General features: G+C 34.9%; 1 protein-coding gene across 1 annotated transcript in view; it reads left to right on the top strand.

Annotated features, from left to right (window-relative positions):
* The window catches only part of DHX36 (DEAH-box helicase 36), a 52,745-nt gene extending 28,188 nt beyond the window's left edge, over nt 1–24,557 (top strand). The window contains exons 14-25 of the mRNA XM_082744299.1: nt 755–819; nt 1,546–1,689; nt 4,048–4,165; nt 4,808–4,906; nt 12,953–13,126; nt 13,268–13,354; nt 14,357–14,440; nt 17,244–17,343; nt 17,444–17,534; nt 19,529–19,649; nt 20,715–20,867; nt 21,274–24,557. Of these exons, the coding sequence (XP_082600425.1) occupies nt 755–819; nt 1,546–1,689; nt 4,048–4,165; nt 4,808–4,906; nt 12,953–13,126; nt 13,268–13,354; nt 14,357–14,440; nt 17,244–17,343; nt 17,444–17,534; nt 19,529–19,649; nt 20,715–20,867; nt 21,274–21,459 (1,422 nt within the window). The 3' untranslated portion in view covers nt 21,460–24,557. The remainder of the gene's footprint in view (nt 1–754; nt 820–1,545; nt 1,690–4,047; nt 4,166–4,807; nt 4,907–12,952; nt 13,127–13,267; nt 13,355–14,356; nt 14,441–17,243; nt 17,344–17,443; nt 17,535–19,528; nt 19,650–20,714; nt 20,868–21,273) is intronic.
* The last annotated feature ends 1,374 nt before the right edge of the window (nt 24,558–25,931 follow it).

Genomic DNA, 25,931 nt, shown 5'->3' with positions numbered 1-25,931 from the left:
GAAGACTCCTAATTCCAAAGACCAGACAGAACAGTGTACAATGTGGCAGTGCTTCCTCTCAGACTCCATAATAGCAAATTATGTATTCCTTTGCTAGAGATTACATGACTAGATTGGAAAACATTTTCTCTTGATTATCATTTTTATAAATGAGACAGATTTATGCATTTCCTTGCCTTATAGCCAAGTGGTACTTGACTGTATATCTTCTACTTGGCTGGCTTTGTGAAAGGTGCTGTTTGTAGGAGTCAGCATTTGAAGATTTTTTTTTTTTTTTTTTTTTTTAAGTTTAGTCTGATTTCAAAAGCTTATATACAGTTTACAGCCAGACATCCATTCTGTTGAGCTTGGCATTTGCCTTGGTGGTTGGTGCCTTTACCCATACAGTTTTGGATAATTCGTAGTTCCTATTGCTAAACTAAACTCTGTCTCAGAAGTTTGACCACAAAAAGACATTTATATTTCTCAGCTTTTGTTGATAAACGATTCTGTAAATTCAAATAATCATATTGCATTTGAAATCTTGTTTGTGATAAGGTTCCAAAATCTGGGAGGTTCAGTTTGTTTTACCAAAAAGGAATTTTATAGTATTGAAATGATGTATATCTATAAAATGTATCTACACGTATTAGATGCATATGTAAATGAACACAGAATGCTAAAAATGACAGTATCTGAAGTACTTTTTCTGACTGAAAGTATGCTGTATTAGAAATTAATTACTTTTGGGGTTTTGATTTATTTATTCTTACAGGTATTTAAAAGAACCCCTCCTGGTGTTCGGAAAATAGTAATTGCTACCAATATTGCAGAGACTAGGTAAATATCAGCTACTGATTGTATTTTTTTGAGCCCAATAAATTATTCACATACCTTGGACTCTTTCTCTCCCAAAGATGCTTCATAATTTTTGTACATAAAGTTGTTTTAATTTAGTCATGGCATTGAGCATAGGTTTTTGGTTTTGTTTTTTTAATCCTGTAATGGTTTAGCCTTCTTTACAAACAGCCTTTTTAATATTTTGGTTTGGTTTTTTGTTTGTTTGTTTGTTTGGTTTAGCTTTCTTAAAGAAGCCTGGGAGTTGAGGTCAATTTTGGTTTTGCCTTTTTCTGGTTGGAAGTCATGTTGTTTGATAATCAGTTGTGAATAGCCTTTAAAATTTGTTGTATTCCCTTGGAGGTATTAGTATGTCCATGCAGTTATTGAAACATTTTTCTGTGGAAGCTGATATTAAACCATGGCACTTAGAACCCACCAAGCTAAGTACAAAAGTCATCAAGTAAGCTGTGAAGTTTGACCATGGGCAAATAAATTCCTCATGTGATCTGTTGAATTGGCTGCCACTGCAGCTCCTGATGCTGCTTATACAGTTAGGTGCTCTATCCCTGTCCTATTGGTAAATGTGGGAATATTGGTGAGAATCCCAAACTGCTAACGGTAGTTTGACCAATAAAAAATTCTTTAAAATCCTGGTCTGTAGGCCCTGTTCGAGGTTATGTGCTTTTGATGTATTTTTAATATTTTATACATCTATTTTCCAAACAGCATTACCATAGATGATGTCGTTTATGTGATAGATGGAGGAAAAATAAAAGAAACACACTTTGACACACAAAACAACATCAGTACAATGTCTGCTGAGTGGGTTAGTAAAGCTAATGCCAAACAAAGGAAAGGTCGAGCTGGAAGGTAAGATGGAATCTTTGTCTGAAACATAGTTTCTTTGGAAAAATACCTGTCAAGTTTTCTATTTCATGATTTTTCTACTCTTAATTCTTCAACATAGTTAATTAAAATTTTTATTCTTAACTCTGTTATGTATAATTTTAATTTTTTTAAAGCACATATTACTAATAATCATGAAAACTAATAATAATATTTGAATGTCATGGTATCTCCTAAGTACTTTGTATGTATTAACTTGCTTAATCCTTGCTACAGTGTAATGAGGTAGGATATTGTCCCCATTTAAAGGGTTTGGAAATGAAGGTATAAAAAAATGAAAAGTGGAGCGCCTGGGTGGCTCAGTGGGTTAAAGCCTCTGCCTTTGGCTCAGGTCATGATCCCAGAGTCCTGGGATTGAGCCCTGCATCAGGCTCTTTGCTCAGCGGGGTGCCTGCTTCCCCCCCCTCTCTCTGCCTCCCTCTCTGCCTACTTGTGATCTCTGTCAGATAAATAAAATCTTTAAAAAGTCACACAGCTGTGTAGGCAGCAGATTCATGATTTGAACCCAGCAGTCTAGTTCCAGTGTGGGCTCCTAATCCTGTCCTTTACAGCTATACTGGTTTTTCATTATTAGTTACCAGTGAAAACACAGATAACATACCTTTTCCCTGTTGATGTGGTGGTAGCATAAGAAATAAAAACGTCTCTGTTTCAACGGTAGGAAAAATAATTTGCCTTTAACAAAAATAATTGCACTTAAAACTGTTTTGATGCATACTTCACAGTATTTTTACACCCTTATTCATCTGAGTGGTAGAATCCTGTCTGGAATTATAGAAGAGAGTTTTCTCTTTTGCCTCTTACAGGTAGAACAAAAAGATTTCCACTAATTTTCAGATCTGAAATTAAGTAAGGAAAGGAGAATTAAAAAAACTTTATAGATCATTTTATTTGGAAGAAAACTTTATAGATTATTAATGCTTTTACATTTGTACATAATAAAGCTCTGACTCATTTGCTGTAATCTTTGCAGATTATCCCATTATAATTTGGAGACAGTTTAGATTATAAGGTTGGTGCTCTTGAGGCAATGTCCTGACTTACTCTAAGAATTGTACTTTTCTGATCAGCTGTTGGAGGATAACTTGATTTCAGGTTCCACCAAGACTAAGGTTTTCTCATGCAGACTTAACACCACTGCATACTGATTCAAGAAGTATTCACTGTTTGGTACACTTTTATATGTGAATAGTAAACATATTAGCAGAAATTAAAACAGTTACAGAAATAAAGTAAATGAAGTATTACATTTCATATAATTTCATATAATTTCCACTAGCTTGGTAGAAGTTAACTATAGATTTACGTTGTTTTAATTCAAATGGACAGTAGTTCCTTGTAGAATCTATAGATGTAGATTCCTTTAGCAAAGCCTGATCAGTAATTATTTTGAAGACCAGGGCAAACTATATTATGGGGTCATCAGTGGGGGCACTCTTAGTTTCTGTGCACACATTTTATTAATAGGTGATGAGTCTTTATAGACTTGTGACAGAAATAGCTAAGGTTTTTGGAATTTATTTTTATTCCTGTAGGAAAAGGAAATCCCCCTTCTTGAGCAGCAAGATCCCATAGAAATATTTGTTCTGCTTGAAGATGTGTGAATACCTTGGACGTCTACACATCTGTCCTTAACATTGTCCAACATTCACATCACTAATGAAAAATTTAACAATTAAAAAATTTCCAGGGGCGCCTGAGTGGCTCAGTGGGTTAAAGCCTCTGCCTTCAGCTCAGGTCATGATCTCGGGGTCCTGGGATCAAGCCCCACATCGGGCTCTTTGCTCAGCAGGGAGCCTGCTTTCCTTCCTCTCTCTGCCTGCCTCTCTGCCTACTTGTGATCTCTCTCTGTCAAATAAATAAAAATTAAAAAAAATATTTAAAAAAAAATTTCCAGCATCCCTCTGAAAGTTCACTAAATAGCACATAGTTAAGTTTTTTAAATGCTGTAGATGGATTAAGGATTAATGTAATGCTAGGATTTGTTACATAATGTGATCACAGGGCCTATAGAAGTAAAAACCCCATTAGACTGCTGTTACTGTTACTAAGTATAGCAATCTGGAATTTGTAAGTTAGAAATAGGAAACTACAGTACTGTTTGGGGAGGAAATCTATTTCTTAAAACTAGTACAAAGGGATAGTGGATGTAGGGTTTTATAAAAACAGATGAGAAAGAATATGTGATAATAAAAATGAGATGTTAAGTAACTTTGTTATGCTGTACCTTAACATGAAATTGATACTGGTTACTTTCTCTGCTTCCTGTTTTCTCTGGAGTTCTAAAAAGTCATTAGTAATACTCTTTTATTTATTTTTTAGAGTTCAACCTGGTCATTGCTATCATCTGTATAATGGTCTTAGAGCAAGCCTTCTGGATGACTATCAGCTACCAGAAATTTTGAGAACTCCTTTGGAAGAACTTTGTTTGCAAATAAAGGTAAATTAGGTGGGAAAATTAAAAAAGTAAATGGGGGGTAAGGTTGTAATTTTCAACATTATTATAGAAGAAAGTAGCATATTATCTGTGAAGAAAAATTATTACTATGCATTTGTCTCTTTTGTGTTAGTAAACTGTTTTTAAACTTCCTTCAAAAGTTGATTAACCACGTTTTTATCATGTACACTCCAGAGCCATACTGCCTGTGTTTGAATCCCAGCTCCTCCCCCTGACAAGCTAGTTCTGTTAGTTGGCAAGTTGTTTAAGGTTTTATAAAATTCTTAGAACAGTGCCTGGCATATAGTAAGTGTTCAGTAAATGTTAGCTATGTGTACTATTACTGCATCTTATGGTGTTATTTTTCATGATAAACTTCTCCCCATTTTTCACCATCTTCTATATATTTTGATGCAATTAACCTTCTTATTTTGAAAATAGTTGGTAATCAATTATTTTGATTGATTGAAAAGTAGCTGAGATTTTAACCAGCTACTTTTCCCATCAATATAGAGTTGGTGAGTAATAGAAAGTAGTAACTTGAAAATCATGTATGGATTTGATGCTTTATTCAAGTGATCAACAGGCAGGACTAAACTGTTAATGTCAGTATATATATGTTTAATTATGTTTGTCTTCCCCCAGATTTTAAGGCTAGGTGGAATTGCTTATTTTCTGAGTAGGTTAATGGATCCACCATCAGATGAAGCAGTGTCACTCTCCATAAAACACCTGATGGAACTGGTAAATTTTATTTTTTAAAAATTCTAACTTAGATTTATAATGTTAATGCACATAAGCCACCTGATTTTAAAAAATTTACTCTCATTACCGCAAGGTAGACCAGTGAATACATAGTGCCAGATCTGATTTACTCTTTGGCTATTCAGCTTAGTATATGAAATGCAAATTAGAAAGATTTAAAATCATAGTTTTGTGATAGTTTTATCATTCTGGGCCCTTTCCACTTTTTTTCATTATAGGCTTGTTTTAAAATTACGTGAAATCTTGAAATCTTTCAATTTACTGGTATTTGTCTTCATTTGTATTCTTCAAATGAATTTGGTTGGTTTATTGACTCTTCTGATTACCCTAATGTTTTTAGAGCTTTTGTCAAAATCAAGTAATTTAATGATGGTATGGTTCGACATCTTAAAGGCAGCTCTTGTAGTTTTGAAAGAATATCAACAGGTGCCTCATACTCCCCTGCCTACCATTTTTATTCTTAGAGTTTTGTTTTTAGTTGTTTTTTTGTTTTTTTGTTTTTCTTAATGAAGTCAGGGATTGACAAACTAGTTTCAGTTTCTTAGGCAAGTGACTACTAGCCATCCCTGCACAAGTTCATATTGAGAAGAGTCGCAGGACTGGCTGTGAGTTACTGCCCAGAGTGAGGAAAAGGGTGCTATACGGTAATGCTCAGAGTATAGAGAGAAAGTGGTTCAAGCTGTGTTATCCAGTAAGGTAGCCACTGGCCACATATGACAATTTAAATTTTGAAGTAAATTACAAATTCAGTGTCTCTAGTCTTGTACATTTCAGATGCCCAGTAGGCCCATGTGGCTGGTGGATATTACATTGGACCACACAGAGATAGAACGTGTCAGTCACTGCTACAAGTTTTGTTGACTAGTACTGTGTTAGAGGTAGCTGAAGATGTACTTGACATATTTGAGTTTTATTTAAGCCATCTAGACAGTTAATTTTGAGTATTTGGGCCATATCAGAACATTGCGGTAACTTCTGAGATAAGTTGTTTTAATTAAAAAAGCATTATAATTTATCTTGTTGGAATTTGTATTACATATAGTGAGGTTACTCATATTTTAGGAGAGTAGCAAGTGCAGTTTTACCACTGACTTGTCTGTGTTCCGGTCTAGGCTTTTATCTAATAGAATAGGGCTTTGCTGCTTTTTTTATCTAATGGAATAGAGCTAGGTGGCAGTTAGAAAATCAGTTTAACTATTTATGGACAACCAGAAGATAGCTGGACTCTGAAGACTGAATAGATGACTTCCTCTCTCTGAGCTAAATTGAAGAGCCAGTCTTAGCCGTTTGCAGACAACAAAATCATGAAGAGGCCAGCAAATCCTTGCTAACATTAAGTCTAAAGCCTGCATTTTGTTTTTAAGTTTATTTAAATTCCAGCTAATATACAGTGTAATACTAGCTTCCCATGTACAGTATCGTGATTCCACACTTCCCTACAACACCTGGTGCTTATCACTAGTGCACTCCTTAATCACCATCACCTGTTTAACATCCCTCCCACCCCACCCCACCCCACTCCCCACCCCCCCCCCCGCCCCAATTCAGTAACCATCTGTTCTCTATAGGTAAGGGTCTGTTTCTTGTTTTGCCTCTCTTACTTTCTGTATGCCCTTTGGTCTGTTTCTTAAATTCCACATATGAGTGAAATCATATGATACTTGTCTTTCTCTGTCTGACTTATTTCACTTAGCACAATACTCTGGCTCCATCCATGTCATTGCAAATGACAAGATTTCAATCTTTTTATGGCTGAGTAATATTCCATTCAATATATATGTACCATATCGTCTTCATCCATTTATCAGTCAGTGGACACTTGAGCTGCTTTTGTAATTCGGCTATTTTAGATAGTGCTACAAATATTGGGGGTGGTGCATGTATCCCTTTGAATTAGTATTTTTGTATTCTTTGGATAAGTAAGTAGTAGTGTAGTGGCTGGATCACAAGGTAGTCCTGTTTTTAACTTCTTGAGGAAACTCCATACTGTTTTCCAGAGTGGCTGCACCATTTTGCATTCCCACCAGCAGTGCATGATGGTTCCTCCTCCACATCCTCATCAGCACCTTTTGTTTCTTGCATTGTTGATTTTACCCATTCTGGCAGGTGTGAAGTGATAGATCATTGTAGTTTTGATTTGTATTTATTTGCTTGATGAGTGTTGTTGAGCATCTTCGCATGTGTTTCTTGGCCATCTGGATGTCTTCTTGGGAAAAAATGTGTATTCGTGTGTTATGTCCATTTTTAATTAAATTATTTGTTTTTTGGGTGTTGGGTTTCATAAGTTCTTTATGTATTTTGGATACTAACCCTTTATCAGATACATAATTTGCAAATATTTTCTGCCACTCCAAAGGTTGCCTTTCAGTTTTGATCGTTTTCTTCGCTTTGTAGAAGCTTTTTATTTTTTATTAAGTTCCAGTAGTTCTATTTGTTTGTTTTATTGACATATAATATATTAATTTCTTCAGAGGTACAGGTCTGTGAATCCTCAGGCTTACACAATTCACACGACTCACCATAGCACATACTCTCCCCAGTGTCCCATCACCCAGCCACCCCATCCTTCCCACCCCTCTTCCCACCATCAACCCTCAGTTTGTTTCTTGAGATTGAGCCTTTTACGGTTTGTCTCCTCTCTTGTTTCATTTTTCCCTCCGTTCCCCTGTGGTCCTCTCTTGTTTCTTAAATTCCTCATGTCAGTAAGAGCATATGATAATTGTCTTTCACCGATTAACTTATTTTGCTCAGCATAATACCCTCTAGTTCCATCCATGTCATTGCAAATGGCAAGATACCAGGTTTTTTTTGATGGCTGCATAGTTTATTTTTTCTTTTGTTTCCCTCAAGAAGCATATTTTGTAAAAAAAAAAAAAATTGCTGTGGCCGATGTCCAAGGGGTTACTGCCTATGTTCTCTTCTGGGATTTTTATGATTTCCTATCTCACATTTAGGTCTTTAATCTCTTTTGAATTTATCTTTGTGTATGATGTAAGAAAGTGGTCCAGTTTTATTCTTTTGCATGTTGCTGCACAGTTTTCCCAGCACAGTTTGTTGGAGATACCATCTTTTTCCCATTGGATAGTCTTTCCTGCTTTGTTGAAGATTAGTTGACCATACAGTTGTGAGTTCATTTTTGGATTCTCTATTCTGTTCCACTGATCAATGTGCCTGTTTTTGTGCCAGTACTATGTTGTCTTGATCACCACAGCTTTGTTTCATAGCTTGAAGTCCAGAATTGTGATGCCTCCAGCTCTGCTTTTCTTTTTCAAGATTGCTTTGGGTCTTTTGTGGTTCCCTACAGATTTTAGGGTTGATTGTTCTGGCTCTTAAAAAATGTTGGTGGTATTTTGATAGGGATTGCATTAAAGGTGTAGATTGCCTTGGGTATTATATATAAACAGTATTCTTCTTATCCATGAGAATGGAATGTTTTTTCATTTCTTTGCATCCTCTTCAATTTCTTCCATCAGTGTTTCATAGTTTTCAGAGTATAGATCTTTCGTCTCTTTCGTTAGATTTATTTATTCCTAGGTTTGATAGAGTTGTAAACGTGATTGATTCCTTAATTTCTCTTCCTGCTGCTTCATTATTTGTGTATAGAAATGCAACAGACTTCTATATGTTAATTTTGTATCCTGCACCCTTAGTGAATTTATTTATCTGTTCTAGCAGGTTTTTTTTGTTAGAGTCTTGGGTTTTCTATATAGAGTATCATGTCATCTGCAAAGAGTGAAAGTTTGGCTTCTTCCTTGCCAATTTGGATGCCTTTTATTTATTGTTATTGTCTGATGGCTGAGGCTAGGTGGTGATAGAGGACATCCCTGATTGGTTCCTGAAGGTAGAGGAAAAACTGTTTTTCCCCTTTTAGGGTATTAGCTGTGAGATTTTTGTATATGGGCTTTATTATGTTGAGGTATGTTCTCTCTAAACCTACTTTGTTGAAGATTTTTATCATAAACAGTTGTATTTTGTCAAGTATTTTTTCTGTATCTGTTGAAATGATCATATGGTTTTAATATTTTCTTTTTTTAATGGGTGTATCATGTTGATTGATTTGCAAATATTGAACCACCTGGCAACCCAGGAGTAAATCCTCCTTGATCATGGTGAATGATTTTTTTAAAGTATTGTTGAATTTGGTTTGCTAGTATTTTAATTGAGAATTTTTGGATCTGTGTTTCTCAGGAATATTGTCCTGTAGTTCTTTTTTAGTGGAGTCTTTATCTGGCTCTGGTATCAGTAATGCTGAATGAATTTGGTATTTTTCCTTCCTTTACTGTTTCTTGGAATAGTTTGAGGGTAGGTATCAACTTTTTAATTAAGTTTGGTAGAATTTGCCTGTGAAACCATCTGATCCTGTTCTGTGGTTTATTGGGAGTTTTGGTTTTTTTGTTTTTGTTTTTGTTTTTGTTTTTTTTTAATTGATTCAGTTTCTTTGCTGATTATTGGTCTGAGTTTTCTGTTTCTTTCTGTTTCAGTTTTGGTAATAGTTGATGTATTTCTAGGAATTTTTTACTGGTTGTCCAATCTGTTAACATACAGTTTTTCATAACACCCTGTTGCAATTGTTTGTATTTCTGTAATAGTGGTTGTTACTTCTCTTCTCCCATTTGTGATTTTATTTGGGTCTTTTTTCTTTTTGATAAGCCTGGCTAGAGGTTTATCAGTTTTACTAATTTTTTCAAAGAACCAGCTCCTGGTTTCTTTGATCTGTTCTGTTGTGTTTTTTTAGTTTCTATATCATTTATTTCTGTTCTGATCTTTATTTCCTTCCTTCTGCTGGTGGGAAGCTTACATTTTAAAGAAGTAAGAAATTCCCAGTATCCTAAAAGGCCCCCTGCTACCCTTTCCCAATCACTCCACTGTCCCTTAGTCCCGAAGATAACCTCTATCATGACCTTAATGGTAATCACTTTACCATATAAGTGTACATTTCTTTAAAGAGCTTAGTTTAATTTGGTCTATTTTGTGAACTTTACATGAACTCATACAGGATATAAGGGATTTCTTTTGAAGGGGAGGGGTTTCTGGATTCTTTTAACTTAATATTGTGAAATCCATCTACATAATTGCTTTTAACTGAAATTAATTCAATTTCAGTTCTTTACTGTATTTTACTGTGTGACTACTGAAAGACATTTTTCTTATTTCCAGTTTGAGGCTACTGCATATAATGCTGGTATGAGTAATCTTCAGTATTCACTTTCTTGGTACACATATTTTATGTATTTTCATGGGCATAGACTTAGGAGTGAATTCACTGGCTCTCAAGGTGTGTATTCATATATATATATATATATATACATATATATATCAACTTGGGTAGATAACTAACAGTTTTCCAAAGTTGTCAAACCACTTGACATTCTGCTGGTGCCAGTGGTAGGTGAGAGTTCTCATTGCTCTAAAGTTGTACCAGTCCTTGGGAATCTTGTATTCTGAGGGTGCGGATAGGTAGGTCTGATTTGTGGTAGTTCTAGTTTGCATTATCACAATGAATTTGCCAACAGCTTTTTGTAGGTTTGTAGGTTTGCCTCTTCTGAAACTATTGATGCCTGCTTTTCTGTTACGGTGTAAGGAATTCATTTTTATACTTGTGTCTCTTGATCTGAGCTTTTGTCAGCTGTGTATTGCATGTGCTTATGTTTTTGCTTTTTTACTTTTTTAATAGTGCTTCAATAAATAAATTTTAATTTTAATATAGTAACGTATCACATATATCAGTCTTTTTTTCATGTTAGTAATTTTTGTCCTGTAGTAAGCCTATATCCCAGAGATAGAGTTAACTGGATTGTTTGGTCTTCCACATTTAGATACTTAATCCATCTGCAGTTGATTTGTGTGTGCATTTGGTAAGGTAGGATTCAAAATTTTTATTGAATCTGGATCACTTGACTAAATGCTGTTTATGGAAAAATTCATCCTTTCCTCTTTGTTCTATAGCTTTTATCTTAGATCGAGTGTCTGTGGATTTGTAGACTCTGTTCTGCTTTAGTGCCCTCATATGTTTGTTGAACCAGGCCATGCGGCCTTAATTAACAATACTGAGTCTTACCAAATAGGATCATGATTTATCCCATTCGTTTAGGTATTTAATCTCTCTTGGTATTTTGGTGTTTTCTATGTAGGAGTTTTATGAGTTTAAGATTCAGTTCTCAGGGCGCCTGGGTGGCTCAATGGGTTAAGCCGCTGCCTTCGGCTCAGGTCATGATCTCAGGGTCCTGGGATCGAGTCCCGCATTGGGCTCTCTGCTCAGCAGGGAGCCTGCTTCCTCCTCTCTCTCTCTCTGCCTGCCTCTCTGCCTACTTGTGATCTCTCTGTGTCAAATAAATAAATAAAATCTTTAAAAAAAAAAAAAAGATTCATTTCTCAGTAGTATTTTTAGATTCTACCATAACAAATTTTCATTTTCTTATGACTCTGATATACAGAAATGAAACTGGTTTTTGTTTTGTTTTTAAAGATTTATTTACTTATTTATTTGAAAGAGAGTGTGGGTGCACACACGGGAGAAAGGACAGAAGGAGAGAGGGAGAGAGAGATTCTCAAGCAGAGCCCAATGTGGGGCTTGATCTCATGACCTAGGCCAAAATCAGAGCCTTGATTAAGGCTTAATGAACTGAGCCACCCAGGCACCCCTATAAAGAGAGTTTTATATATCCCTTTCCACTTATCTAGGATCCCTAGCACAGTGTTGAGCAGAACTTAGAATGCATTCTTAAGTTCCTATTCTTAGAGGGAAAGCTGTCAACAATTTGTTAAGAGCATGTTTATTGTTGTTTCTTTTCTTTTTTTTTTTTTTTGTGAAAATTGAGGAAGTTTCTATTCTTAGTTTACTAAAAGATTTTTATCTTTCATGGATAATTGATTTTTTCAGATCCCTTTTCTGCCTCTGATAAGATTATGAGATGATTTTCTTTTTCTTGCTTAATTTGTGATGTATTGGGTTACATTGATTTTTCAAATGTTAAACCAGCTTTCATTTCTGAAACAAATCTGACTTGCTAGGCTTCAGTTTGTCATTGTTTTGCTTTGGTTTCTTATGCATAAGATTATTCAGTAGTGTTCCTTTCTCCAAATGTCCCTGTCAAGTTTGATACCAAGATTATGCCAGGTACAAAAAACAAGTTTGGGAGCATTATATATTTTTTGTGTTTGTATTCTCTGAAAGAAATTTTTTAAGATTAAGGTTATTTCTGCCATATATGTTTAGTAAAGTTTGTTTCTAATGGGATACACATATGTTACAATTTTATCCTATTATTTTTTGTTGATAATTTCTTGTATACCTAGTTATTTTAATTGAATACTTGATATTGTATTTACAGAATTCTTTGTAGATACAAATTTGAAGCTTGGGATGGTGATAACTTTCTCCAGAGAGGATTTATGTTGCTTCTGCGAGGATAAAGAAGCCCCATTGCTGGGCTCACCTCCCTGAACTTCCTTTTTCCCCCCAAATTCTAGATTTATAATTCGTGTACTTCTTTTTTTAACTCCTCAGTGTCTTCAGCCAGCTTTTCTAGCTATATTCAGTGGGATGATTGGACCAAATTACCTAGGTAATCAGAGCAGTAGTCCACCTCCATTTTTCAGTGTTCTGGATATGCTCATTATTTCGTGCCTTCCTGTCTGATGTCTTTTAAACTATTAGAATCAAGGCTCTGCATTATTTATTCCAAATATATAATAGTTGTCTCTTTTTTTGTTTTTTCCCACAAGTCTAGTGGGTGATTCTCTTTATTTTATTGAAGGTTTGCTAATGTGGCATTTCTCTTATTTGTCTTCTAACATTTAGAGTAGGATGGGTTGTGGATTTTTTTTTTTTTAATCTGATTTTCTAACCTTTTTGACCTCAGAACTTATGTTTTGATGAAGAAAAAAATATTGAACAATATTAGGGCGTTTGGGGCTAAGAGAGTGAGGACTGTCCTGCTGTTTATTTATTTTAAAAGAAACTAAAATAGCTTTGAATGTGATGCTTTACAGTATGTCTTTTAAACATAAATCCTCGCTTTACAGAACGCTTTGGATAAACAAGAAGAATTGACACCCCTTGGAGTCCACTTAGCACGATTACCAGTTGAACCACACATCGGGAAGATGATTCTTTTTGGAGCTCTGTTCTGTTGTTTAGATCCAGTACTTACCATTGCTGCTAGTCTCAGCTTCAAAGATCCCTTTGTCATTCCATTGGTAAGAAAGATACAAGTAAAAAGCTAGACATTTTTATAGACTCAGAATAGTTGTTGCTTACATCATTTTTTATAAACTTTTTATTAGAATGCCTTTCTGTATAGTTGCCTTCATTTTTTTTTTCCTCCCTCCTTTCTGAAGGGCAAAGAAAAGATTGCAGATGCAAGAAGAAAAGAATTGGCAAAAGATACTAAAAGTGACCACCTGACAGTTGTAAATGCATTTGAGGTAAAAAAAAAAAAAAAAAGACTTGTCCTAGATTGTGACAGTTCATTCAAGTGAAAAGCTGCTAATAGAAGAGCAACATACTCATTTTTAAAATCTGTATTATTATAAGTATCAGGATTAAACTGCTAAGTATTGAAAATTAGGTGAACATTCAAAAAAATTGAATATGATTTTTCAGTTTTCTGATAGTTCATTAAATTTACCCTGTTGGGAAAAAAGTCTGTATTTGTGTTTTGATAACAAAAGAACAAGTGAACAGTTTATCTCAGAAATCTATTTGATTTTATTTCATACTGTTCATTTGATGTTATTTGATACTGTTCATCATTACTTTCATGAAAGATGGTCCCATTCTGTTCATTAATAAACTATATTTGGATTTAACAATTTGATAGAGTATCATGATCACATATATTATTTAGAGAGACTGTCTCTCATCCCAAAAGTCATGCTTATTTGAGGAAAAGATTTATCACCCATCTTTGCAAAATTTAAATGTAATTTGGTTTTTTAGAGATGACATCTTTTTACTGTAGTACTAGATCCAGTTTTGTACTTTATGTTATGGGAAATTCATACATTTTTTCCTTTGAGTTCATCTAGTAGTAACTTTTCTTTTTCCCCAACTTCTCTTCTCTAAAAAACATCTATATTTGCAAAGTGAATCATATACAGTAGCTTTAGAAAATTGTCCAACAGAGAGTTCTTTTTGTTTATTACATACTATATATATTGACATTTTATATAAAATACACAATATATTACTATAGGACTTGTTTATATGAAGAAAGGTCTGGAAATTCATTGGTGGCTATCACTCAACTAGAATCATGGGGAGCTCATGGATTTTTTGTTTGTTTTTTTTATAAATTTCAAAATTCTTTGAATTTTTTAACAAAGAAAATGAAATATCAGAAGATTAAATTATTACCAAGATTAAAAACAAACCAGTAAGCATCTTTGTTTTGAGGAACAATATAGTTTTATTTCTTTGCCCCATAGGGCTGGGAAGAAGCTAGGCGACGTGGTTTCAGATATGAAAAAGACTACTGCTGGGAATATTTTTTGTCTTCAAACACATTGCAGGTAATGATGAATATTTTGAAATGATTCCCAGATATGTTAGAGTATATATGTACCCATTTTGTGTTACATCTATAGCAAAATGTTAATTGTGTGAGTTTGCCATAGGAAGTTAAATTATTATACAATATAAAGGAATTTTTATTAAATAAATCAGCTGCAACAAAGCAGGTATAAAGCTAATAGCTAAGAAAAGGAACCAGATCCAAAGTATAGCAGGAAATGTAAAGCTTGGCTCCTGGTCTGCCCCTACCCTCTAATTGCTGTTTTGATGATTCAGCCTGAAAAGAATCTATTTTAAAAAGATCAAATACTGTCTTTCTTTTAACATACTAAATATCTGTACCTTAACTTTTGGGTAGTTTAACTGTTTTGTGTTGGGCGAAAACACTCGACAGGAACCATTTGTGAAACAGCAGATAATAAATAGGAAAAATACACATCAGACTTAAGACTCTACAGTGAATTGGAGAAGTGTAAGAATAGGAATTCCTCACTTTGCCTTATTCACGTACATTCTAGCTCTGTAGCATGAGCCCTGGTACTGGATATTTAACAAATCTACAAGGGGATAAAAGAATCAACAATCTAAGGATGCCTGGGTGGCTCAGTTGGTTAAGCGCCTGCCTTTGGCTCAGGTCATGATTCCTGTTTCCTGGGATCAACCCCACATCAGTTTCCCTGCTCAGCCGAGAACTGCTTCTCCCTCTCTCTCTCTCTGTCTCTCCTCTGGCTTGTCTCCCCCACCCCTACACCCAAGTAAATAAATAAAATCTTAAAAACAAGAAAAAAGAAAAAGAATCAAGAATCTAGCATGTCTGGCAAATCTAATCAAAACTGCTCAAACATTAACAAAATGAAGAATCAGAACATTCTGAAAGTTAACGACAGTCAAAGGGGGCAAAGATGGGACATACCTTACAACTCCTTCATAGTAAGGAACAATTTAAGAATATGGATTCTGTAAAACAAAGATAAGACCTAAGAAGACATCATGACCAAAAGAATCACAAGGAACAAAGTGGAAGTTCCTTTAAAGAAAGGCTCTGGATGATCAGTTTTTAGGTTTAGTTGCAAAAGGAAAAATTTAAAGCTGTAAGTAAAAAGCTTGTAGACAAGACAGGACTGATCCATCATGAAGACAATAGATGTCTCTGCGTAGGAAATTCAAGTGTAATTATGAATATCTATCCAAAGATATGTGCAAGAGCATTCCCTGAAATAGAAAAAAAAAAAAATAGCATGAACTACAGGTATGAACAATGCTGAATCTAAGTGTTAAGAATTTTATATCCACTCAACATATTAATTCAACTATAAAGACAGGACAGGTATTCAAGAAAGCACTTGAAATACTACATCCATGAACTGTTCTTGAATAACTCACTGACAGTAAAATGCTGTCTATTAAGAGATAAATCAAAAAGAGTCTCAGGAATAGAGAGTACATTCTAAGTCAGTGGGTCATGTGCAGTGATATTGTTTGCATACAGTAAAATTGCAAAACAGTATTGGAATTATAGGTATAAAATAGAATATAAAGGTTATTATCTTGAACAGTATAAAGTAATGATAATAAAAAACCAGGAGGTGGTCTAGAGAGTCAGAAAAATTAGGGAAGCTTAAGTCTCACAGTTCATAAAAGGGGCATACAATTAAGTAAGACCAACTTTATGTTTCATGATCTCTTAATTTTTTTTAAAGGCTTTTATTCATTTATTTGAGATAGGACATTAGTGAGAGAGAGAGAACACAAGCAGGCAGAGCAGCAGGCAGACGGAGAAGCACACTCCCTGCCAAGCAGAGAGCCTGATGTGGGGCTGGATCCCAGAACCCTGGGATCATGACCTGAGCCAAAGGCAGAGGCTTAACCATCTGAGCCACCCAGGCACCCCATCATAATGTCTTATTTTAAGTTTGTAGGGATCCTTTATTATCTCATGGTTGTGAAGATTTGGGATTCATCAACTTATATTTCTATTTCACTTTCTTTTTAAATTGAAACAAAATTACTCAGCACCCCCAAAAAATTGAACTAAAATTAATTTTAATACTTTTATTAAAACAGTTTTTATACTGTTATCCCATTGTTAGGATAGCCTTTCTGTCAAATTCTTCTGTCAGTATACATGGATAAGTGTCTACAGTATTATTTACCTAAGTTAATGGTTAGTTTGACAGTACTGACTTTAGGGAAATGTCTTCATTTGTATTTTTCTGTATTACTTGTGTGCCTTATAATGAGCCATGCATCATTTGTATTCAAATTATGATTCTTCAAAACAAAAAAAGACCTTAAAGCCTTCTTGCCACTTTGTAACAGCAGTTAATTCTCAGTAGTAGAAATGTGGATGTTGGTTATTTTATTTAATTTTATGAATTTTTTTTCAAAATATAGGATGGAGAATAACTTTAAAAATTACATTAGTGAATCTTTTTTGCAAAATGGAGCAGTACTTAAACGTCAGTGGTTATTCCCTATAGCAGGCAAACCTTTTCTGTAAAAAAAAAAATCAGACACTAAATATTTTAGGCTTATAGGCCAAATGTCTCTCACTTCTGCCTTTATAAGTGTAAAAGTGGCCATAGATAATAGATGAGGGAGCGTGACTGTTCCAAAAAAAAAAAAACTTCATTAACAAAAAAAAAAACAGGTTTTTGCAACCTCTGCTCTAAAAACATCACATTTTTGCCAGTGTTTTATAAAGCGTGGAAAACTTACAGCTATCAATGAGTACATACTTTACAGCTCCTGTAAGCCCTTGTGAAAGGTATTCTAGTTCTGTTTGTTACCATTGCTCCCTAGATGCTGCATAACATGAAAGGACAGTTTGCTGAGCATCTTCTTGGAGCTGGATTTGTAAGCAGTAGAAATCCTAAAGATCCAAAATCTAATATAAATTCAGGTAAAGCAGAAAATACAGTGTAAAAATCAGCTTGCTGCCCTTGTTTGTTATATCTATATTTTACTTTTTTTTCCCCCCTCTGTCTTCCTACTCCCAATAGATAATGAGAAGATAATTAAAGCTGTCATTTGTGCTGGTTTATATCCCAAAGTTGCTAAAATCCGACTAAATTTGGGTAAAAAAAGGAAAATGTAAGCATTGAAGATTATTATGAATTACTTAATTCTCTCCTTAAGCTTTTGAAATCCTCTTAATGCAGAGTTTATATTGTAAACTTGTTCTTATTCATATTTGGACCATATTCTTAATTACTTTTGATCACTTAATGAAGGCAATTGTGTGACATGGGCATCACTTTCCCTCACAGCACATATCTGGCATCAGCTATTATTCACAAAGAATGTTAATAAAATACAATACTAGAGTAAATATTAGGAAACTAAGCCAGTTATTAAAAATCAATGGTGGATGGATATTACAGAAGATTTTCTTAGGATTTCTTTTCTTCTTCTAAGACACATAATTTTGTGATTTACCTCTTTGATGAAAATTGTGATGATCTATCTCTTTCGAAAAATAAGGTAGAACTTTAAAATATATATATTTACAAATAATCAGCTTCAGTAGTAATTGCAGATTGTGAGGCACATTTTTTGTGTACCAAATGAGTTCATTCTAGTGAGGAAATGGAGAAACTAAAAGTCTCAAATGACTAGTAGTACCCTTTTAGAAGGCACACTAGATTAGAGTCAGTTGTCAAGACATGAAAATAGTGGCTTGGTGGATTCACAGGTAAATGTATTAACTTGAGCACCATGTCCTAGGGAAGTAATTCCACGTGTGTTTTAAAAGCTATATTGTAAAGAACATAGATGTCCATACCAGTGAGGAGATTATTTAATAATATATTATAATGGCATTTAAGCTCATAGGCTTATAAAACTGTGTAGTAACAAAATAATTCTGACTTTAAATGAAAAAATTTAGATATCCTATGACTATAAAGATGCAGAGTAGACTATGTGCAGACATTGTTTTAGGGCAGGTAGACTATGTGCAGACATTGTTTTAGGGCAGTGTTTCTCAGTGGGGATGACTCTGCTTGCCAAGGGACATTTTATTTGGCTGTGTCTGGAGACGTTTGTGGTGGTTAGACCTGGGGCAGTACTATTAGCATCTAGTGGATAGAGGCAAGGGATCTATTAAACCTTTAATATCCAGGACAGCACCCACAACAAAGATTACTCCATCTACTATGTCAAAAACGCAGAGGTTGAGAAACCCTGTTGAAATTACGGGTTACATGAATTCATCATTGTGGCTGGATTATCCTCATTTTAAGTGATCCAGGTACTTTTTTGATACCAGTACTTTGTCAGATTTCTTTTCCTATCTCTTCCTGACTTTACAGGTAGCGTCACAGAGAGACTCTGAAATACATATTATGTATCTCTCTGCCATCCTAGGAAGAATTTACAGAAAAAATGTAGCTCTGTTTGTATTGGTGTTCTATTTTGGTCTAGCCCAGCCAGGGTTCACATTTCAGCATGCTTGGCCAAAATGTTGTTTCTGTAAACTCTTACTGAAACACAGCCACACCTATTTGTTTATATGTTGTCTATGTCCTTTCCTGCTCCGTCAGCAGAGTTGTGAGGCTGTGACAGAACTCATAACACCCATAGAGCCTAAAATATTTCCTCTCTGTTCCTGTGCAAAGAGTTCACCAGCCCCCACTGCTGTAGTGATGTAGGGCTCTAGGGTGGGATTGGTTAAATAGATTGTGGTAAGGACAAATAATTTCTGATTTTATTCTGAATAATGACTCATGACCGTGATTCTTGATTTCGGATAAAGCATTTATGAATTCCTAGAACCAGAGAAAAGATGCTCTTAAAAACAAATAGAAGGATTACCAGCTTTTATGCTGTCATTTAATACAAATAATTACCGTTGACTATTTAAAGATAAACTATCAAACATGTCCCTGCTGAATTATGTTAACTAAAAGCTCTTTCCAATTGAGATAAATTGTTTTGTTCTCAAATATAGATTTGTAAATTTATATTACAAAAATAATCTGGCCTCATCTGTGTAATTTTTTTCTTTTGGGATTCTGGGATTGGTTTGGAATCTCCCAGAATTATTGTTGTTGTTGTTGACAAACTGCATTTTAACTTTTTTAAAGGGTCAAAGTTTACACAAAATCTGATGGACTGGTTGCTATTCATCCTAAATCTGTTAATGTGGAGCAAACAGAATTTCACTACAACTGGCTTATCTATCATCTGAAGATGAGAACAAGTAGTGTAAGTGAATATTTAAAATAATTATGGATCTGAACTGAAGACTGAAATACATCAGTCTTGATGTATTTTTACTTCTATGTACTTACCACAATTAAACATAAAATTAGTTTTGAAATATTTTTTTCTGACCTGAATTACAAGTTCTTTAAGCAAATCTATACTTTTAATGTGCAACGTGTCTGTCATGATGGATCTTTGTATTTTAATTACTTTGGACAGTTAATTGATTCACGTAGTTTTCCTTCAGAGCCCGCTTTCAAGAAGTACTGGTGTATACAGGAGTTTACACCATACAGAGAATTTTGTGGACATGTCAATATAGCTATAAGTACTGGTCAGAACATTGAGTGAAATTCTGCTTATGTGTAGATAAAAATAATTTCAGGGTGCCTGGGTGGCTGAGTCGTTAAGCCTCTGCCTTCAGCTCAGGTCATGATCCCAGGGTCCTAGGATTGAGCCCCACATTGAGCGATCTGCTCAGTGGGAAGCCTGCTTCTCCCACTCCCACTCCCATACCCACTTGTGTTCTCTCTCTCTCTCTCTCTCTGTCAAATAAATAAATAAATAATCTTTTTAAAAAATGCTTTCAGATACACTAATGCTTTCATTTTGTCACTCAGAAAATATTTTGTTTAAAGTATAGTGCTATTGTTTGAATCGAAAGAGAAATATAAAAACTCCTGTCTTCTCTGAATTAATGAAGACTGGCCAGTTGAAAATGGGTGTATCTTCAGGGCGCCTGGGTGGCTCAGTTGGTTAAGTGTCTGCCTTTGGCTTAAGGTCATGATCCCAGGATCTCTGCTCAGCAAGGAGTCTGCTTTTCCCTTTTCCTCTGCCACTGCCCCTGCTTTTGCTCACTCCATCTCTCCCACATAAATAAATAAAATCTTTTGAAAAAATAAATTAATTAAAATGGTGTATTTTAAAAATTAGTTTCTGTAGTTGACACTAGCAGGATAATACCTAATTTAGAAGGAAAACATTAATAGATCAATACTGGTGGTTGTGAATTAATGTGGAAATAATCCTTTTAGTCTACTGAATATATTTGTTTTCTCATTACAGATTTACTTATATGACTGCACAGAAGTTTCCCCATATTGTCTCTTATTCTTTGGAGGTGATATTTCCATCCAGAAAGATAATGATCAGGAAACTATTGCTGTAGATGAATGGATTGTCTTTCAGTCTCCAGCAAGAATTGCCCATCTTGTTAAGGTGACTGACTTTACATGATTTTATCTGAATCTACATGGGAGTTAGTACGTGGTATTGTGGTTTTTGTACCAACTGTTACATATGTTATATTAAACATTTCCTGCTCTATTTCAATAGAGCAAACCGTGTTGAGAAATTTATGCATAGTTTTTCCAGATTGTTTTTTCAGGTACTTATGAATTGGCCATTCTAAATGGCTCAGTGATTGAAGTTTGAATTTATTAACTTTACTGTACTTCAGTTGGGTACTCATAAACATACTTTAGTTAGTAGTTCACTAAATATTTCTGTTTTCTATATAATAGCTTATGAAATTTGCTTGTAACAGCTAAAGTCACTTTTATGTATTACATAGTTTAATAGTATATCTGCCTTTGTTGAACATATGTGATTTTTCCAACCTTAGGAATTAAGAAAGGAGCTAGATATCCTTCTGCAAGAGAAGATCGAAAGTCCTCATCCTGTAGATTGGAAAGACACTAAATCCAGAGACTGTGCTGTACTGTCAGCTATCATAGACTTGATCAAAACACAGGAAAAAGCAAGTCCCAGGAACTTACCACCACGATTCCAGGATGGATATTACAGCTGACAACTTTTCTGTGGTGGTCTGAAAATTTGATAGCCATTTTCCATCATAGTTTAATTTTTGGCTAGATGCCAAACCATGGGACATGAATAATTTCCATATGTAAAGTAGAAACCTTTAGTGGGTAGTAAAGACGTAATGTGCATGATTTAAAAATGTTATCTGTAGCTATTATAAATGTACCATAAAAAGCAATATGTTCTCTCATCATATATTCTGTTGTGGTCATGGCCACACTTTGGGAGGACTATTCTGCTATATATTGAGTTGTACCACTTGAGAAATTCCTTTGTTCTGTTATGAGAAGTTAATCTTTCTGCCTGTAGTATGACTGAGTATGGAAACCAGGAAAAAGAATGGCAAGAAGCAGTGTCAAGAATTTGAACACAACCACATTTTTAAAGGAAACTTCTCTCAGAATTAATTTGTTGTAAAAAAGCCCAGTATTTAATAAAATGTACAGTGTATAAATCTCAGCTAAATTTTGGCTTGGTTTCTACATCTCTATCGTTTGGCTTACTCGTTTTTTTTAAATCTTTTTAGAATATATTTGTACCCCTTTTACATTAGCATAATGTAGCAATTGAGAAAGTGAATCTAAACTTGGTCACTTAAGTTTAGACTTCAGCTGTGACTTACCAGCTCCCTTGGGCAAGGTACTTACTGGCTTCTCTGTTTTTTATTTATCTATAAAATACAGGTAACAATTTTGAGGATTAAATATGTTGATACATTTAAAGTGCATAGCCTAGTTTCTGACACACAGAATGTACTCACTAAATCTTAGTTTTTCTTTGTCCCTGAATTTTATTTTTTTATTAACAATCTGTTATGTTACACTCATTTCCATGTCCTCAGTCCTGTTTTACCCTCTCAGATAATGGAAGCTCGTGTGATTTTTAGGGCTAGTGAGTGATAGGCTAATGTTTTCAGCGGACTGACAAGTATCATTGGTTGCTATCCCAAGAGCCATTTGGCCCTCCCCATTTGCTTGATTGTTGAAGGGTTTCCCCTCTGTAGCCTGGTGCCCAGGGATATTGGACTCTTCCCCAAGGGTAGATCGGATTGTTCTAAGCCAATCGTATACGGCCTTACTCTTACAAGTAACATGAGCCATCAGCGAATGAACCTGTTGCAACTGATGAGATCTGCAAGGGGACATCTGAGAAAGATTTTCTTCACTAGTAGACTTGGAGGAGTTTTCTCCTTTGGACATTGTCTTGTCTGAATTTAGCACTACTGTAGCCATTTTAGCATTGCAGAGGATAATGACGTTGGCTCAGTGGGAAGATGTAATTCACCAGAGTCCATGATAATGCTGGTGAGCTGCTAAATTACCCAATTTGAGACCTGCCTTGCACGTGGACTTATTTTGATAAACCCTCCTTTATGGAGTTAGCCACTTTCGGGTAGTGTATTTTGTTTAACTTGGCAGAAAGCATATTAACTGAAATACATAGTCTGCATCACTGTTTGCTGAGGCCTGTTTCTTCCACTTCTTTTGTGATCTAAGTTTGACCCACATGTATGACAAAAGGTGTAAGAGGTAGTAGTCCTGAACATACTGCAAAATTTAGGAAGAACATCTGCTGCATCCTTAAAAATACACATTTTCTTGTGCCTTCCAGTAAATGCAGAGAAACCAAAGGAAGAGTATCAAAACAATGATTGGGATTGATTGATAGTGCTGTGATGATGTGTTTAGCACCACTGGTTCAGGTACTGCTCCCATTTCTGTGAATGTATGTCAGCCTGTTGTTGCCTTCTAAAGGTTTTGAATGTACTGTGTGTCCTAAGTCCATTCTTTCAGCTAGTCTCCCAAAAGTGATCTCTTAACTGAATTCTTAGATTGAGTCATATCATGGTGTTGTGGTCTTGTTCCTAAACTTAAGATGACCATTAGGGTCTGTTTGTAAGGGTGTTTATGTTTGTGTCTGTGTTTTCTTGCCTTTACTCTCTGGTTTAAATTCACAGTAGGCCAAACTGGTCTTGGAAAATAGCATTTAAAGAATCTGTTAATAAAAGGGAGGGAGGATTATTGGTTCATTTGTTCCATGTTCTCAAACCAGTATTTAATCTCCATAAGAATGAGGAAATTGTTCCTGAAGGATTGTTTAAGTAGATGAGCTATTGAAAGAGGCTAAAGCAGTCACTGTCACCCCCAGTTTCTGTCTCCTATACAGCTGATCAGGATGGAAATCTTGATTGAAGGTGCTATTTGTGTTGTTTCTTTTGTTTACAAAATAGTGTATTACTGAGTGGAAAATTTATTCCAGGCCTAAGAACTATGTTTTTTAGCAGTTTTAAGGAGTAAGACGTTAAAAAGAAAAATCTGTTTGCCTCGCCAGTCTTAGTGATACCTAGACTAACTCTTAAACCCTGAAGCAGAAACTAAGAGGGGGAAAAAGAAGCCACTGAATAATCTTTTTAGAAAGTGTCTTTGAAAAGTGAGTATATGCATTGCTTCCTCATTCATTAACCTGAGGAAAAGCTCTAGATACATTTATACCTATTACAACAAGTAATTTTCTGTTCTTAATGTAGTTGTGAAACAAAGTCCACCCTGAGAGGTAGAGATTATTGAAAAGCTTTAAAAGGAATTTTAGTATCCCCTCACCCAAAGTAAATTGTAAATGTCTTTCCACTCTTCGCCGAGTTTGCATTTTTTAAGTAATTGTCAGGATCATGTGGTATAATCATATACTATGCTAATTATTTTTAAATGGCATTTTTATTCAGGTTTTTAAACAATATTCCCTCATTGTAGAATATTTGAGAATTGAACAAAGAAAAGCATGCTAACCACTGTTATATTTTGATGTATTTCCATGCTTTTTTTTTAAGCTTCAAGGTATTATTTTATATATAATAAAATTTGCCAATTTAAGTGTATAATTCAGTGAATTTTGTCAAATGTATAAAGTCCTGTAATTGCTACCATCACAGTCTTGATCTAGAACATTCTCATCACCTGAATTTCCCTTGTTCCCCTTTGCAGCCAATCCCCTGCTTCTACTTCTACCCATTGGCAACCATAGATCTGCTTTTTGTCACTTGTTTTGCCTTTTCTAGAATTCCCAATAAATGGAAAATCACATTTAGTCTTTTGTCTCTATTTTCTTTTACTTAACACTTATGAGGTATTCATGTTATTGCATGTATCGGTAGTTAGTTGCCTTTTTATCATTTAGTTGTATTGCCTTGTATGGTTAAACCATAGTTTGTTTATTCATTGACTAATTGATGGACCTTTGAGTTATTTTCAGTTTTTTTTTTTTTTTTTTTTTTTTATTAAATAAAGCTGCTATGGATGTGTGTATATGAGTCTGTGTGTAGATAAAGCTTTTCATTTCTTTTGGGAAGATACCCACGATTAAGATCATTATATCAGGTGGTAAGCGTGTTTAACTTTATAAGAGACTGCCAAACTGATTTCCAGCACACTAGGTGTGCTATTTTACATTTCTGCCAGCAATAGAGGGCTTCCGTGTGTTTCAGATCCTTTCCAGGACTTCATACTTTTAGTTGTTAATTTGGTGGTTTTTAATATTGGCCTTCAGTGAGTGTTGAGTCATAGATCATTGTGGTTTTAATTTGTATTTATTTCTATAATGATATAAACTAATCTATATTTTCCTTTTTGTGGGGTAATTCTGGCCTCATAAAATGAGTTGGGAAGTATTAGTCCTCTTCAAGTTCTGGATGAGGTGTATAGAATTGGTGTTAATTCCTTAAATGTTTGGAAGAATTCTGTGAAACCATTTGCACATGGACATTTCTTTTTCAACAGTTTTTAGACAAATTCAATCTATTTATTAGTTATGGGATTATTTAGAGCTTTGATAGTTTGTGGTTTTCCTTGAATTGGCCCATTTTATCAAAGTTGTTGAATTTAGGAGTCTCGAGTTATTTAAATATCTCCTTATCCTTTTAATGTCTAAGGAATCTAATGATAGTCTTTCATTCTTTTTTTTTTTTTTTTTTTTTTTAATTTATTTGACAGAGACAGCATGTAAGTAGGGGAAACAGCAGGCAGAGGGAAGAGAAAAGCAGTCTCTCCCCACTGAGCAGGGAGCCCGATGTTGGACTCAATCCCAGGACCGTGGGATCATGACCTGAGCCAGAAGGCAGTTGCTTAACCAACTGAGCCACTGAGGTGCCTCGCCTCTCTTTCATTGTTGGCACTAGTAATTAGTCTTTTTATTTAGTCTTGCTAAAAGGTGTATCAGTTGTATTCATTTTTTCAAAGAACCCATTTTTTAATTGAGTTACACTCAACCTGGGGCTCAAACCCAGAACCCCAAGACCAAGAATCTCACGCTCCACCCACTGAGCCAGCCAGACACCCCTAGTTGAATTGTTTTCTAATCATTGAGAGTTGAGTTCTTTATATATTTTGGATGTCAGCCTTTGTTTGTTTTGCAGGATTTCCTCCTGCTCTGTGGATTATCTTTTCATTCTTTTTAATTTTAACA

This window comes from Mustela nivalis (genome assembly GCF_964662115.1).
Source record: "Mustela nivalis genome assembly, chromosome: 1".
NCBI lineage: Eukaryota > Metazoa > Chordata > Mammalia > Carnivora > Mustelidae > Mustela > Mustela nivalis.
Note: the sequence above shows the minus strand (reverse complement) of the source record. Positions and strands in the feature narration are given on the sequence as shown.